We start from the raw sequence: 17,085 nt of genomic DNA, 5'->3' as shown, positions 1-17,085 counted from the left end.
ACTTGGGGAGGGAACAAGGCAGAGGCCTTGAGTACCACCTCCCTGCTGAAGCCAATGTGTGCCATAGACAACTGTTGTTTCTGAGAGCAACAGCCAATGACAGGGTGCTTCTGTGCACACAGTGTGAAGGCCTAGTGTGCACACGGCCTGGGTTCCATCCCTCATGTTGTCACATGACTGGATGTGGTGCACACCCATCCTAGGACTGTTGGGCAGGCAAGATCAGAAGCCCTAGGTTGTCCTTGTGTACACACGATGAGTTAATAGGCTACTTAGGACCCTGTCTCGAAAAGGGGGGAAAAAAAAGGTAGGCAGGGGTAAGCCTTGTCCCTCAGGAGCAAGTATGGGCCTCCACAACCGTCTCAAGTGCACATAGTAAGGGCTTCTCTGTGGAGATTTGCATCATTTTCTAAAGCGCAGTGTTGCACAAAACTGGCTTCTAGAGCCAGGCTGTGGAGGAAGAGCTTATCTCAGAACCACATTTAGGCATCCCATCAAAGTGCCTTGTCCGCTCACTGGCCTCTGTTCTGGGCTGTCTCACACACATCTCCACTGACTGGCCATCCCTGGGAGGTATCACTTGAGTTTGTTTGCATCCCACACAGCTCCCGGTTTTACCCCGGGACTGGGTGATGGGGAGGGTGGTGGCCTCGTCTCTTGTGACTCCTGGCCTGGTTTGGTCCTGTAGTTTTTCCTCTTGGTGAGGAAGTCAGAGGACCAGCCCAGAGCCCTGCTTCTGCTTTGCCCTGTAGACCTGAGTCAACAGCCTTGATAAACAGCCCATTTCCCGGGGCTGAGGGAACAAAGGCTGCTGCTGAGGGATCTGTCTGCCCACCCCACCCCTCCTCTTCCTGAAACAGCTGTTTATTCTTTTGACAGGAGTTGGAGCCCTGTACCTTCCTTTCCTCTGAGCCCTGTCTCCTTCGGCAGGCGGGAGCTCCATAGAACTCGGTTGCTCTGCTGTTTGCTTTGGAGAGGACACAGCGGACAATGAGGTATGTTCAAAGGATCTGTGTTTCCCAGCCTTGGGTCACCGGGAGCTACTGTTAGGTCACCAAATGGTTCCACCTGAGGGAGGACCCTTGCTCTCTTCCTAACCTTTCCTTGGTCCCTTCCACACTTTTGTTGTCCTTTCCCCTGTGTTTCTGGAAACAGGGGCTGGTGGAATGCTGGCTCGGGGACTCTGGCATTCTGCTTCTCTTGGCAGCGCCCAGGGCTATGCCAGTCAAGGCTGCAGCCTGGAGTTCTCTGTGTAGGGTTTGAGTTGATGGGGCAGGGGTCAGGGGTCAGGGGCTGAGTCTTGGGCAGGGCATGGTGGGAGGGTGCTGAGCCGTCTCTCTTCTGGGCTGACTCACACACTTCTTTCTCCATTGGCTGGTTGTTTCACTTGAGGTTGATTGCTTCCCACAGGACACTGCTCTCAGGGATGGCCCAGCACTCCTCTAGCATGTCTTGACTGTAGAAAATGATTTGATGGTGGTTCTTGGGGGCAGCCAGGAAAAAATGCTAGCTGGATCCCTGCTTTAGAGCTCCTGAAGGAGAGTGAAGCAGAGGTGCTGAGGTGTACTTAAGAACAGGTCGTACTGCCTGTGATGTGTGATGTGTGTGATGGTTATATCTGTAGATTTAGTCAGAGACCTGGCTCTTACTGAATTTGTGTGTGTGTGTGTGTGTGTGTGTGTGTGTGTGTGTGTGTGTGTGTGTGTACACGTATGTGGACTTGTAGGCATAGAGGCCAGAAGAGGGCATTGAATCCCCAAGGGCTGGAGCTACAGGTAGTCACGAGCCATTTGGTGTGGGTTTTGGGAGCTATGCTGCAGACTTTGTAAAAGCAGAAAGCCCTCTTACCCACTGAGCTGTCTCTCCAGCCCAGCCCCGATTCCAACCTTCTCAATGAAGACATGGCTGGAAGCTGGTTTTTCTTTCTTTCCCTCCATCAGTTGTATCACTGATACTATAAAAATCTCTCCCTGTGGGGAATTTTATAATAAAATGGTCTCCCCTTATCTTAATCCTGCCCCACTGCGGAGAAGGAGACCTAGAGGTAGACGCTCTGACCTAACCCGTTGCTTCTGAACGTGTCCAGCAACCTCCTGCCAGCCACCCCTTCATTCGAGCGTGCTCTCAGCCAGAACACAGAGCCATGGCCACCACAATGACCATTGGCGGTGGTGAGGCAGAAAGGACATACAAGTGAGGACAGTGATCACGAGGTGCACAAGCAGATCCTTGCTAATGGCAGAAGAGTGATCCAGTCAGGTTCCCCCAGTTCATCTGAGGAGAAGCTGACCTTAGTGTTTGGCCAGTTTGGGGGTGGGGGGAGTTCAGTCACAACACCATGGCAATCCTGAGTAGCACAGAGAGATTTGGGTCTTCCCACCTTCCCACAACAGTTGTCAGGGCCTCTGACCTCCAAGTCCAAGAGTCCCAACACCGGGGATGGCATCCCAGCCCCAGGTAAGCTGATTAACCTTTACGAGCCCATTTCCATGGATGCAAAAATGGGATTAATAGTAGAGTTACATCACAGGATTGTTGTGGCGGAATCAAAAGACAGCTGGAGAGTGCTTTAGCCAGACTCAGGAAGGAAGCAGGTATAAAGCTGACTTGATGGGGGCAGGGCACCTTACGAAAAATAATTTAAAGTTGTAGATGTGATATTCTGTAGGGAAGTGAGTCTGTGTAGACTATGAGACTATGAAAACAGCCAGGTCCTTCAAACACGACATTCAGAAAATGAAATGGAAAAAAAAAAAAAAAAAAGGTGGCAAAGTTGGAGAATGTATGGGATGAGTAGAGCTGCAGGATACACGTGCTTTACTTTGCCTGCAAATGAAAAACAATAAAATTTTCCCTGCTTATAGTTACGTCCACGCATGTGTGTCTGTGTGAGTGTATGTGTGCATGGGCACACGAGTCCAGGTGCCCTCAGAGGCCAGGGGTGCTGAATCCCCGGAGTTCCGTGGTTGTGAGCTGCCCGGATGCTAGGAGCAAAGCTCTGTCCTCCGCTCTGGGAGGACTCTGACCTGCTCAGCCATCTCTCCAGCCCCAGTGCTGCGGACCCAGTGAGTGTCTTTACTAAGATGGTCTAGACCAGAGGTTCTCCACCTTCCTAATGCTTCCTTAATGCTGCTCTTCATTGCCATGGTGACCCCCAACCATAAAATTATCTTTGTTGCTACTTCATAACTGGTTTTGCTACTGTTATAAACCATAATGTAAATAGCCGTGTTTTCTGATGGTCTTAGGTAACCCCTGTGGAAAGGTCACTCAGTCAACCCCTGAAGGGGTTGTGACCCACAGGTTGAGAACCACTGTTCTAGTGGCATTTTCTTATTTTAAATTACATTTATTTAGTGTGTGTGTGTGTGTGTGTGTGTGTGTGTGTGTGTGTGTGTGTACACAGTCAACACCAGACATACAAACAGTTCCTTGCTAATGGTGGAAGAGTGATTCAGTCAGGTTCCCCAGTGTGTGTATGCGTTTGTGTAGGGCTCTGGAGCCACCGTGCTCTTCACAGTGATCTCTGGCCCCGCTAGGTGCTTAGGTTCAGGTGAGGCCTCTGCTGCTGGTCCTGCTCCACCCCCATTTCCACCACTGCCCGCCGCCCCACACATTTGTGTCATGCATGTGGGGGTCAGAGGACAACTTATAGGAGTTACCTCTCTCCATTATGTAAGATCCCAGGATCTGGGGACGGATGTCACTAAAGAAGCAAAAGAAAAAAAAAGAAAGAAAAGAAGAAAACCAAAAGACAGATTAGTTCATTTGGTCTTCATTGTAGTTGATGTTCATGACTGGTGATTGCTTACCATTGGGTAAGTGTCCGGCAGAACTGTTTTTGCCTCATAGTTTGTTGTTAGTGGTGTCTGGGATGGTCTGGACAGCTTCCCACTCAGGTGGCTTCAGGCGGATCCCCAGTGTGTAGTCCTTGTTCCTTGATAGGTTGTTCAGTCGAGCCGGGTGCCATTTTGGGGAAGCACTGGAGGCTTGGCACATCGTGACACCTGAGCAGGAAGAAAGTAAGGCCTGGAGGCTGTACAAGGTTCTGGGACCCTGGTGGGTAAGCGGGGTAGCGCCTCGCTTCCTCCTGCAGCCTCAGACAGCTGCCAGAGCTAGACAGCGATTCCTCCAGACTGTAGGGGATCCTTTCTACTTTAGAAAGTGCTTAAATTTTCTTCTACCTGTACCCTGATATGAATGAATAAAGTTCCATTTTGTAAGGGGACCCAAAGGCCCAAGCTTCATGGGGCCTGGTTAGCGAGCCTCTGTACTGCAGATATATTGGTTGGCTGAGGAGTCTCTCATTAGCTCATTCAGTCTAGGAAAAGCATACGGGCCACAACAGCAGGGTTATAGATGCCCAGTACTGATGTCTCATGCAGACCTGGGTAAGTGGAAAAGCCTGGAGGAGAGGCCTGGTGCCAATGACTTCTTTATTTATGGTCTGTGAAACTCTGCTTCCAGGACTTCTAGAAGGACGGCCTCGGCCTCTTTCCTGCCTGATGTTTGCAAATGCCGTATGTGGGCAGGCATGAGAAGCAGCAGGGCTGCCCGGCTGCAACCTTGTCCCAGATTTGGCTTCGCAGGGTTTCTCTCAGACTGCACGTAGGGCCTGGGGCTCATCCCAGCTCCTCTGTGAGGGGTGTCCTATGGGCCTGGGATTCTTGTCTCTGATGAACTCACTGCTCTGCATCCATGACTAGAACCTCCCCCCCTAAGAACATTGTCGTGTTATAGCTGCCACTTGTGCAGAACATGCTGACTGCCTGGTACAGCATGCCTTGTAGGCACAGTCTATTTCTGTCCTCTGCAAAGCCCCAAGGGAGATCTCTGTGTTTCTATATTACACGTGAGACAAAACCTCAGGTTAAAGCAACTTCCCCAGGGGATACATCTGGGACCCTGCCATGGTCTGAGTCACCACCTAGTCTGAATTTTTTTTTTAAAAAGATTTATTTATTTACTTTATGTATGTGAGTACACTGCAGCTATCTTCAGACACACCAGAAGAAGGCATCGGATTCCATTATAGACGGTTGTAAACCACCATGTGGTTGCTGGGTGGGAATTGAACTCAGGACCTCAGGAAGAGCAGTCAGTGCTCTTAACCGCTGAGCCATCTCTCCAGCCCCTAGTCTGATTTTTACCTGTAGTGCTGGATTAAAACGCTCTTGGATGTAATTGAGGGTTTGAGGAAACCAAAGGCTGGTGTTGTAGGCAGAGGATTAGTACAAGAGGCGGAATGCTTCCTTAGCCTGACTAGTGTGAAGAGTTCTATCAGCAGAAACGTGTATGTGTGTGCACGTGAGTGTATGCATGTGTGCAAGTATGCACATGTGTGTGTGTGTGCATGTGTATGTTTGTGTGCATGCATGCGGGTATGTATATGTGTGTATTTTGTGTTTCTGTGTGTCTGTATGGGTGTTTGTGTGTGTGTGTGTGTGTGTGTGTGTGTGTGTGTGTGTGTGTGTAGTTAACAGGCGGTGTCCAGTTTACCATTTTATTGTTTTGTTTGCTTTTGTAACGTTTGTCACTCCCAGACACTCTTCAGCCCTTTGGCTCCTTCTGGATTGGAGGGTCCTCAGTGGCCTTGTTTATCTGTGTTCAAGCCCACTGGTACCCAGAGCTTAATCCAGGGTGGAGGATGGGTCAGAGTGGCACAGGACTGAATCAGGACTCTCATTGATTTGTTCACTCCACAAACATATGGGCGCACCTACCAATCACCCTGCAGAGCCTGTGCCAATCTGGACTCACCATGCCTGCTCCTTCCTCCGGGAGGAGAGAGTCGCTTTCAGGCCCGGGCGTAGGAGTGCAGGCAGGGAGGAGAACATATCCTAGGAGGTTTGGTTTCTTTGGCAAGTGCTTTCTCCCTGCCTGTCCCCTGCTCTCCAAGACAATAATAATGGCTTTTCCAGGGCCCTTGTGCATCCAGCCAAGGTTCACCTTTCACCCCGATTGAGATGGAGAAAACAGGAGCGCCCAGTGTCTGCTCCAGAGAGGAATTGTTTGGAAGGAATGTTGCCATGTCGCTGGTGGATCTGTGAGGTTCTCTGAGGGGTGTTCACTGAGTCGTGAAGTAGATCGGGGAAGGTAGAGGCTTCCCAGCGTGTGACTTTGCCTTGTGAGATGCCATCAACACTGGTGTGCCTCAGGAGGAGGGACGCAGGAGCCAAGTTCTGTAGGGTTGGATCTGGGAGTGGCCAGATGGAGTGAGAGGTGACAAGGGTGACAAGAACACTGGGCCACAGGGTCTCAGAGTTGGCAGGAGGACTCCAGGACACCATAGGCTGGTTCTCTCCCTCTCTCTCTCTCTCTCTCTCTCTCTCTCTCTCTCTCTCTCCCTCCCTCCCTCCCTCCCTCCCTCTCTCTCTCCCTCCCTCCCTCTCTCTCTCTCTCTCTTCCTCCCTCCCTCCGTCTGTCTGTCTGTCTGTCTCTCTCTCTCTCTCTCTCTCTCCCTCTCTCTCTCTCTCTCTCTGTGTAGTCCTGGCTGTCCTAGAACTAGCTGTATAGACCAGGATGGCTTTGAACTCAAAAATCTACCTGCCTTTTTGGAGTGCTGAGATTAAAGGCACGTGCCACCCCATGCCCTGCCCTCTTTCTTTCAAAATATAACTCTTATTTTTATTTTTTCCCCAGATGTTATCTACAAATTATAGGAGAGAGCACACATTTTTATCTTTTAAAAGCGTTAAACATATTTATTAGAGAGCTTCATTTCAGATTGACCCGTAAGAAATGATTGCGTTTTATAAACTCATCCACCTAACACACATGATGTCTATTTGTATTCTTCCTCTTTCAAACATTATTGTTGTAATCTCACTGGGCTTTCTAAAAAATATACACCCGCTGTATACATCTTTGTAAAGTCGTGCAGTTAAAAGTTAAGGCATGTGAACAGGTGCTTACACCGTAGTAAGCATAGATCAAGGTCCACTTGAAGTCACTTCTCTACATGGGCTTTAATGGAGGTCCTGGAACAACATCAGCACGTCCAAATCATGGTGAAGGTATTAGATCCTTCAGGGTGGGCATTGAAGACTCTTGCTTTGGAAATGTCCCTGATTGCAGTGACCACTACAATATTCTGAATGATAAAGTTTTTTTCTTATAAAGGATGACATTTAATTGGGACTGGCTTACAGGTTCAGTCCATCATCATCAAGGTGGGAACATGGCAGCATCCAGGCAGACATGTGTAGGAGGAACTAAGACTTCTATATCTTCGTCTGAAGGCTGCTAGTAGAATATTGGGTTCCAGCCCATACTCAGTGACACACCTATTCCAACAGGACCACACCTTCTAAAAGTGTCACTCCCTGGGCTGAGCATACAAACCATAACATTACACTCTCTGGCCCACACAGGCTTGTTCAAACATGTGAGTCTATGTGTACACCACTTAGGAGCCCGTTCTCTCCTTCCATGGTACATTTTGGGCATCAGGCTCTGACTGCAGACTTTTCTCAGAAAAAGGTCAGAGCCATCTCTCTAGCCCTTGTTTGTTATTTCAGTTAGAGAGTCTTGCTGTGTGTAGCCCAGGCTGTCCTCAGATTTGCACCCTCTGTCATTAATCTTATCCCCATTGTCAAAACAAGAGAACTAGTTTAGTTTGATCTAGCAGAGTCCCATTCTGCACTCACCACCACCCCCATCCCCAACCCCCTACACCTAATCTGAAGCTCTGGGCCAGATAGGCTTCATTCAGACTTTGGGGCACATGAATTGCTTAACACCTATGGTGTGGCACTCTCAAGTAACCTTGATGTTTATGCATAGAAATGCTCAAATGAAATAGAGATCTCAGAGCCGAATCGTCAGTTGAGGTTGCTATACACCTTGAATTCCAAAAGGGTGTTTGGTTTTCCAAGGTTTTTAGAGATGGGACAAGAGCTGAAGAACGGTAGCTTCTTGTGTAAAGTTAGAACTCAAGTCCTAACTCTCCCGAGGCCACGGCCTCAGCTCTTTGTGATCTCAAATCAGGACTTCTCCGGCTCTCAGCCTGTTGTGGGGTGTCCTTGAGGGTAACAGAATCTATTTCTCGATATAGGTGGCCTTGGCTTGGGAAACTTGGTGGCCCTCCAAGTCACTGTGAGCCAGGTCCATTACCTCACCCACAGAATGAGGAGCTAGGGGAGAGAGAGAACGAGCTTCCTGGAAATAGAAAAGTGGGTCCCTGCATATCAAGGGAGGACCTGGCTTTAGCTGAGGCTTTTTATCCCCTGCGCTGATCAGCTCCAGCCTGTAGTAAACTAGGGACAGGCTTCCAACAGGCTCGTTTGAATGGATGTTGGGGTCTCTAGTTGGGTGGAAGGTAAGGTCAAAGAAGGAAGTCTAGGAGGTGAGGGTACCAAGAACTGGGTTGGGATCAACTATTGTCCTGGTCACTCAGGGCCCTTTAAAATCTACAGGCTCTGGGCTAAACTTATAGGGAATAAAGTGAACTACACCGGAGCTGTTCTCTCAAGGCCTGACCCAGTACTCAGGTGCAGGAGGAAGGCTTCTGAACCAAACCCAGCCAATTGACAATGAAATGTTGTTCAAAAACTCATTCCCGAATTGAGTGAGGCTGAGGAATTCAGACTTAACATTTGGGGGCTTGTCCGGGATCTGAGCGAACGTCCCGTGCGACAGAGACTCTTCGGGGGCTGTTTCGGTTTCATGTGTTCAGTGTGTTGCTGTTGTGTCCTCAGTGTTGTGGTGTTAGTCTTGAGTGTCGTTGTTGGTGGTCTTCTTCTGTGGTATTTTCTGGGATGGCTGTAGGAGGGCGGCTCCGGGAAGGAGCCAAGGAGCAGCTGCCCAGGGGACTGTAAGGACCCCTGTGGCTGCGGGGAGCGGACTCGCTCAGAATCACAGGCTGCGACCCTGGAGGGACGCCTCTGGGGGGATTGGGGAGACGTGGAATTCTCCCCGAGGGGTGACGTGGAATCCACCCTAAGTGAGAGGGAAGACGTGGAATCCTTCCCTAAGGAACAAGGCTTGTGGGAGATGTGGAATCCTACTTTGGTCCTTTTTGTGCCTCGAGAGGAGAGTCTGTTCCTTGTCGGGAAGACTCAGTGCGCTCGGCTCCCAACTGAAGTTGCTTTCGGTTTCTTATTTGAGCGCCGCTCTGGGCGGCTTTGTCTTGGCGCCTTAGTGTTTTTGTCTCTCCTTGTTGTTTTGTCTTGTTTTCTGTATTTTGAGACGGGGATGGGACAAAAGGTATCCACCCTGCTTTCCCTCACTCTGGATCATTGGGCTGAAGTGAAAAATAGAGTCCACAATTTGTTGGTGAAGGTCAGGAAGGGACCATGGCAGACTTTCTGTACCTCTGAGTGGCCGACTTTTGAGGTAGGATGGTCCCCTATAGAAACTTTTGATATAGCCACCATTAGGAACGTCAAGGCCGTAGTGTTCCAAGAGGGTCCAGGAGAACACCCTGACCAACAACCTCACATTCTGGTCTGGAGGATTTGGCCTTGAATCCTCCACCATGGGTCAGACCCTGGGTAAAGAAACTGAAACCCAGGGTGCTGGCCGTCCGAGAGGCAGGTGATAACAAGAAAAGTAGAGACCCTGAGACCCTGAGTCCCACGGAGGGACCCTCAGCCCCTCCACCCAAGATTTACCCCGAGATTGAGGAGCCGCCCGATTGGTCAGCTCCCATGCCTCCCCCAAACCCCCAGGGCCCCGATGATGCTGGCGCCGGTGCCCTGGCAAGGGGACCGGCGGCTGGAACCCGCAGCAGGAGGGCTCAGAGCCCTGAAGGGCCTGACTCGACCACTACCCTCCCGTTGCGGTCGTTTGGGCCACCTGTGGACCCCCCTGGGATCCAACCCGTACAGTATTGGCCTTTTTCACCAGCTGACCTTTATAACTGGAAGACTAACCATCCCTCTTTCTCTGAGAACCCAGCCGGCCTTACAGGCCTTCTGGAATCCCTCATGTTTTCCCACCAGCCTACGTGGGATGATTGCCAGCAATTGTTACAGGTCCTTTTCACTCCTGAAGAGGAGGAGAGGATCTTGCTGGAAACCAGGAAAAATGTCCCCGGGGAGTGGAGGCATACCTACCAACCTCCCCAATGAGATTGATGCTGGATTTCCCCTGAACCGCCCGAACTGGGACTACAACACAGCCGAAGGTAGGGAGCGGTCAACCGTCTATCACCGGGCTCTGGTAGCAGGTCTCAAAGGGGCAGCACGGCGCCCACTAATTTGGCCAAGGTAAGAGAGGTGATGCAGGGGCCTGCTGAGTCCCCTTCAGTGTTTCTTGAGCACCTGATGGAGGCCTACAGAAGGTATACCCCGTTTGACCCCACGGCCAAGTCAGGTGGCAGCAGTAGCCATGGCCTTTATAGGTCAGTCAGCCCCTGATATTAGAAAGAAACTCCAGGGAATAGAGGGACTGCAGGATTATACCCTACAGGACTTAGTAAAGGAAGCAGAGAAAGTGTATCATAAGAGAGAGACAGAGGAAGAAAGGATAGAGAGAGAAAAGGTTGGGCCCTGTCTAGAGAAGACACCAGGGATTTTTTTTTTTTGATTCTTTTTTTCGGAGCTGGGGACCGAACCCAGGGCCTTGAACTTCCTAGGCAAGCGCTCTACCACTGAGCTAAATCCCCAACCCCGACACCAGGGATTAAGACCAGCCCTGATGGATGCATGATCCTGCCCAGCAAAGAAGGTTATCATTATGTACAAAATCTCCATCAACTAATCCATCTGGGCTCAAAGAAACTAAAGGAACTTGTCCAAGGCTCTGATTACTACATCCTGGATTTGCCTGAGGTTCTACAGAAAGTAACCTCCGAGTGTCAGGCCTGTGCCTTCACTAATGCAGGCCACCACCATAAGGTAACTGGGACCAGGCTAAGGGGAGATAGGCCAGGAGCTCACTGGGAAGTAGACTTCACAGAGGTAAAACCAGCCAAATATGGATATGGATACCTGCTAGTGTTTGTGGACACTTTCTCTGGTTGGGTAGAAGCTTTTCCAACGAAAAAAGAGACAGCACAAGTAGTAGTAAAGAAGATCCTGGAAGAAGTATTCCCCAGGTTTAGTGTGCCCAAGGTCATTGGATCTGACAACGGACCTGCATTTGTTGCCTAGGTAAGTCAGGGACTGGGCTGCCAGCTGGGGACGAATTGGAAACTACCTTGTGCATATAGACCCCAGAGCTCAGGACAGGTAGAAAGGATGAATTGAACCCTAAAAGAGACCTTAACTAAATTTGTCTTAGAGACCGGCGAATCAGACTGGGTGACCCTCCTACCCTTCGAGCTGTTCAGGGCAAGGAATACCCCGGGAGGACTTGGGTTGACACCATTCGAGGTCCTTTTTGGGGCCCCTCCCCCGGTAACCAGAGCAGGCCAGATGACTTGTGACTCTGATCTTATACCTTCAAAGCCTCTATTTGCCCGACTCAAAGCCCTCGAACTTCTGAGAAACCAGGTGTGGAACCAGCTGAAGGACTCCTATGAGGCTGGGGACCTGTCCATACCTCACCAGTTCCAAGTGGGAGACACGGTCCTGATACGGAGACATCGTGCGGGGAACCTTGAACCGCGCTGGAAGGGACCCTATCTGGTACTGTTGACTACCCCACGGCAGTGAAGGTGGACGGGATCCCTACCTGGGTACATGCCTCACACGTGAAGAAGGCTTCCGCGTCCAGTCAAGATGAATGGACTGTGGTGCAGACTGATAATCCTCTTAAGTTGCGCCTTCAGCAGGGGGACGAAGAGTCAGAGCAACCCCCACCAACCCATGACCCTAACGTGGCAAATTGTTGACGTTGACTCAGGAAAAGTTATAAACAGCTCCCGAACTAGTGCACCGCCAGGAACCTGGTGGCCGGAGCTTGGATTTTGTCTCCGGGACATAAATCCTACGGCCAAAACTAACCCCCCTAACCTGATTCGAAGCTATGGGTTTTATGCTTGCCCCGGGACTTCAGATGAACGGAAATGTGGGGGGTCTAGTGAGTTTTTCTGTAGACAATGGGCCTGTGTGACCTCCAACGATGGAGACTGGAAGTGGAAAGTCAGCCCTACCGACCTGGTAACTCTCTCTTTTGCAAACACTGGACCTGGGAGATACGTCATCCTCCCTCTTTATGCAGGAAAATCTTGTCATCCCTCAGATCTAGATTATATAAAGGTCCAGTTTACAGATATAGGGAAAAACACTCCCATTTCTATTTGGTCTACTTGGTCCTACTTTTGGGGAATAGTTTACAATAAGTATGGAAACCAACCTGGATCCTTGATCCAGATTCAACACACAATGGAAAGTTTGCCATCACCCCCCAGTGGGCCCTAATAAGGTCCTGCCTGATTAAGGGTCTCCAAAAGCCCTAGCACCACCTCCGAGGTCAAAAAGCCCCAGTAACTCCCCCAGCAGCTCCACCCGTGAAAGTGTCCACATCCCCTCCCAGGGGACATAAAAGCAGTACTAGCTCTCCAGTCACTAGTGTACCTTCTACTCTGTCTACCCTTATGTTTACTGTGCCTTCCCCCATTACTAGGCACCCTTCCACTGGAGATAGACTGTTTAATCTCATCCTTGGGGGCTACAAGCTCTCAACCAATCCAATCCTAATGACACAGAGTCCTGTTGGCAGTGTCTAATGGACAGTCCACCCTATTATGAGGGTATAGCGCTGGTAGGGAACTACAGTAACTCTAGCTCACATGGTGAATGTGCTTGGTAGGACCAGGGCACACTAACCATCACTGAAGTCTCTGGTTCAGGGCTATGCCTGGGTAAGGTCCCCCCGAGCCACCAGTATCTCTGTAACCAGACCTCTCTGAGCCCAACCACTACCCAGAATTATTATCTAGTACCCCCTAATGGAACCTGGTGGGCCTGTAATACTGGCCTCATCCCCTGTGCCGCTACCAGAGTTTTCAACAACTCTAGAGACTATTGCATTCTTATCCAGCTTTTGCCTAAGATTATATACCATGATGCCCCAGGGTTCAAGGACCTGTTTGACCGGAGAGTAACCAGGTATAGGAGGGAACCCATCTCCCTCACTCTAGCTGTGCTATTGGGATTAGGAGTGACGGCCGGAGTAGGTACAGGGGCTGCGGCCCTGGTAACCCAGCATCAAGGGTTCTTATCCTTACAGGCAGCTATTAATGAAGATCTTAGAGACCTACAAAATTCTATCGAGGCTCTAGAGAAGTCTCTGACTTCCCTCTCTGAAGTAGTTTTACAAAACAGAAGAGGACTTGACCTCCTATTTCTTAGAGAAGGGGGACTGTGTGCCGCTTTAAAGGAAGAATGTTGCTTTTATGCTGATCATACTGGGGTGGTTAGAGACTCTATGCAAAGACTCAAAGAGAGATTAGATAAACGACAGAGGGACCGTGAGGCACAACAAGGATGGTTTGAGTCTTGGTTCTCCCACTCTCCGTGGCTGACCACTGTTGTCTACTTTGGCCGGGCCCCTGGTGCTATTGCTTCTGCTACTTACCTTTGGGCCTTGTGTGATTAATAGGCTTGTAGCTTTTGTTAGAGAAAGGATTAGTGCTATGCAACTATTACTCCTCAGACAACAATATAAGGCTTTGCAAAATCCTGAAGATGAGCTGTAATTCTAAGTTTTAGAATTATTTACTAGAAGAAGTGGGGAATGAAATGTTGTTCAAAAACTCGTCCCTGTCGCCCACCCACTCAAGGCCTGAACCTGGCTTTCAGCCTGTACTAGTTAACTCTTACATGACCCATGTACTGGGAAGTTTGTGTTCCAGGAACTCAGAGGCGTCGTGAGATCAGATAGCTGTACTCCAAGGGTGTAAACGACCTCCTCCACCCTGTAACCAGAGTTTCGAGAAAAGCCATAAAGAACATCTGTGGGACCCCAGATATCCCTTTTGCCCGCTCAAAACTTGCTTAAGTTTGAATAAGCGCGAGGACCAATCATGTATTGCCCTGCCATCCTTTTCCCGCTCCTTATCCAAAACCCTATATAAACTCTGTGCTTCTGTGGTTCGGGGCCAATCCCTCTGCCTCCTGCGAGAGGTACGTTATTGGTCCAGAGCTCTGCCCAAATACAGCCTGTTGCTTTTGCATCGAACTCGGTCTCTTGTCATTCTTGGGCGCCGCTCCTTTCTGAATTGAGTGAGGCTGAGGAATTCGGACTTAACAGCAGCACTTGAATCTAGTCTCAGCTCTCACTTCTAGAACTAATCTGAAAGCCTTCTGCCATTCTTCAGACATTTCCGTCTTCTGAGATAAGCTCACAGTTTGTGTCTGTGTTGAGCTCGTTAAGGAACTTAGCTGCTACCCTAAAAGCAAACAAACAAAAAGGATCAATGAGATGGCTCAGAAGGTAAAGGCGCTTGCTGCCAAGCCCGGGGACCTGGGTTCAATCCCTGGGACACTGTCTTAGTCAAGGTTCCTATTGTATGTGATAAGCACCACGACCAAAAGCAACTGGGAAGGGAAAGGGTTTATTTTACCTTAAGATTCTCAGCATGACTGAGGAGTCAGGGCAGAATCTCAGGGGAGGAAGCTGGAGGCAGGAGCTGGCTCAGAGGCCATGGAGGCATGCTGCTGTGGCTTGCTCTCCACGGTTTGCTCAGCCTGCCTTCTGAGTTTCCTACCTAGCCTTCAGGGTCTCTGAAATGCCACCTCAGTGATACCATGAGTTGGAAGTTGGGATGTGCAGAATAGCAGGCAGGGCAGAGTGAGCCGTTAAGATCCACTCAGTTTTTTTTTTTTTTTTTTGGCCAGGCCTGGTCCTTAGGCGTCTGATGTGGTAATGTCAGGCCCCATTTCCTTGTGAGGTATGTGGGCCAGACAGAGGAGCCCTGGCTCCAGAGTAGATGCTTATCTGTGAGCCAGAGGCGCAATTGCAATCTCAAAGAGCCGGCAAGTCTTGAGGAACAATGTCTCCTCAGACAGAGTGCCTTAAGGGATCAAAATGTTATGACAAAACTTCCTAATATAGGAACAGCAACATGCAGGTGTATACCGTGAATCTTCCCTCTCTTTGGCCATTAGACTTGTCTGTGACTCTCCCCACTAATGCTGGAGTTCTGGTACTCTCCCTCCACCCCTCAACAGGTGAATATGTCCTCTGAACTCAGACCCAGTTCTTCTCTACCCCAAAGGCTCTGGTTTTTCCCAATCTCCCCTAAGGCCTCTGAGAGCTCCCTGCATCCTGTCTTAAAGCCTTAGCCCACAGTGACACACCTAATCCAAGAAAGCCACACCTCCTCCAACAAGGCCTAACACCTCCTAACAGTGCTACTCCCTGGGCCGAGCATATACAAACCTATCACATTCCACTCCCTGGCCCCCATAGGCTTGTTCAAACACTGCGGGGGCCATACCTAGCCATAGAATAATGCAAAATACATTTAGTCCAACTTCCAATGTCCCCATAGTCTATAAGCAGTCTCAACGGTGTTAAAAGTCCCAAGTTCAAAATCTCTTCTGAAATTCATCCAATCAATCTCCTGGGCTGGTTCCACTCCCTGTTAGCAGCTTTCGTCAGCAAGCATCCTATGGCTCTGGCATCTTGGGGTCTCCAAGTCAACTTCAGCTTCACAGTTTCTTGGTCCAATGTCTGGATCCATACCTGATCTTCTGGGCTCCTCCAAAGGACTTTCATCACTTCTCCAGCTCTGCCCTCCATAGCACTCTAGGCTCCGGTTGATCCACTCCACTGCTGCTGCTGTTCTTAGGGATCCTCCCATGGTACTAGGAAGTAAATGTGAGCCGTCATAGAAGAGTGGATCTTCCTTCTCCCAATGACCTTATGTAGGCCTCCAGCAGAAGATGTAGCTCAGATTAAAGGTGTGTACCACCACGCCTGGATCTAAAACTTGCTCTGTTCCAGGTTGACTATGAACTCAAGAGATATACTTACCCCAGTCTCCTGGAATTAAAGGCCTGTACCGCCTTGCCTGGACCTAAGATTATCATGGTTACTATGCCTCAAGATCTCCACGTCAAGGTCTCCATGTCAAGATCCAAGTCAGAAACAAGTCTTCTATCCTCAAGATCTGGATCACAGGTGTGCCCCTCCATTTCTGGGTTGTAGTTCATTCTAGATGTAGTCAGGTTGGCAACCAGGAATAGCTATGGCAAGCCCGGGTTGGATGCTGCTCCCCCGAGGCTCTAGCCCCTGTATTATCGCCATCTCCAACGTGCAACTCTTCTGCCCATTCTGTATCTTGCCTTTTCCAGTCGCCACCCTGAAGTGCTTCTCAGTCTGTTATCCCCTTCCCTTTCTTTCACAATCTTATACAGCATTTAAAAAAATACCCGAATGCTTCCTTCTGAGTTCCAGTTGTTTGCTGGCTTGTGGGGCTATGGTGGGGTAACCAGGTCAGGCTGAAAGGTAGGCTTAGGCTTAGATCATAAGGAGTCATTAGAGCAAGTCCTCAGCACTCCAGCAGCAACAGAGTCAGCGAATGGGAAGCCTTCCCTTAGCCTCAAGGTAACTAGAATTCTCCAGACCGTCTTAATGGCTACCTCCTCCCTTTCTGATGCCCACGTGGTTGGGGCTCAGCGCCCTTCTCAGAACATGAAGCCTCCTTAACTGTGCTGGCCTAATTGGCCATGACTAGTTTGTGTACTTGTGGAGTGGGGGAGAGGGGGAGACACATGTCCCAGCTCTAATGGATTACGCACGAACGTATCCTGTCAGGGTGTGGGCAGATGTCTTTCACGATCTGTATTGCATCAAATATTTAGGTGCACCAGTGTCTTGCCTGCATGTATGCATATGTACCACTTGTAGACACATGTGAGGCCGGAAGAGGGAGGACATCAGATCCCATGATACGGGGAGTTAGAGACAGCTGTGAGCTGCAGCGTGGATGCTGGGAACTGAAAGCTGCAGGTGTTCCATTGAGCTGTTTAAACCAGGAAGCTGTTTCTCCAGCCCCAGAAGCCATCTCTCGGTCCAGATTTAATTTATTTAACTGATCCCCCCCCCCCTTCTTTTCTCCCTGCCTCTACAGGAGAAAATAATGAATGTCAAGGGGAAAATAATCCTGTCGGTGCTGATGGTCTCAACCGTGCTTGTCGTGTTTTGGGAATATGTCAACAGGTAATTATGAAGCCAGAGGCTTCTTAG

General features: G+C 49.8%; 1 protein-coding gene across 20 annotated transcripts in view; it reads left to right on the top strand.

Moving 5' to 3' along the window:
* Window positions 1–17,085, top strand: part of Ggta1 (glycoprotein alpha-galactosyltransferase 1) — a 78,187-nt gene that overhangs the window by 40,009 nt on the left and 21,093 nt on the right. For 11 of the 20 annotated variants that reach the window (XM_006234033.5, XM_039104273.2, XM_008761700.4 and 8 more), the window contains 3 exon segments: window positions 880–995; window positions 15,841–16,017; window positions 16,970–17,058. In XM_006234033.5, coding sequence (XP_006234095.1) covers window positions 15,925–16,017; window positions 16,970–17,058 — 182 coding nt within the window. In that variant the 5' untranslated portion in view covers window positions 880–995; window positions 15,841–15,924. 20 annotated transcript variants of the gene reach the window in all.

The sequence above is a fragment of the Rattus norvegicus genome, chromosome 3 (assembly GCF_036323735.1).
Source record: "Rattus norvegicus strain BN/NHsdMcwi chromosome 3, GRCr8, whole genome shotgun sequence".
Taxonomy (NCBI): Eukaryota; Metazoa; Chordata; class Mammalia; order Rodentia; family Muridae; genus Rattus; species Rattus norvegicus.
This window is presented reverse-complemented; position numbering and strand designations above follow the sequence as displayed.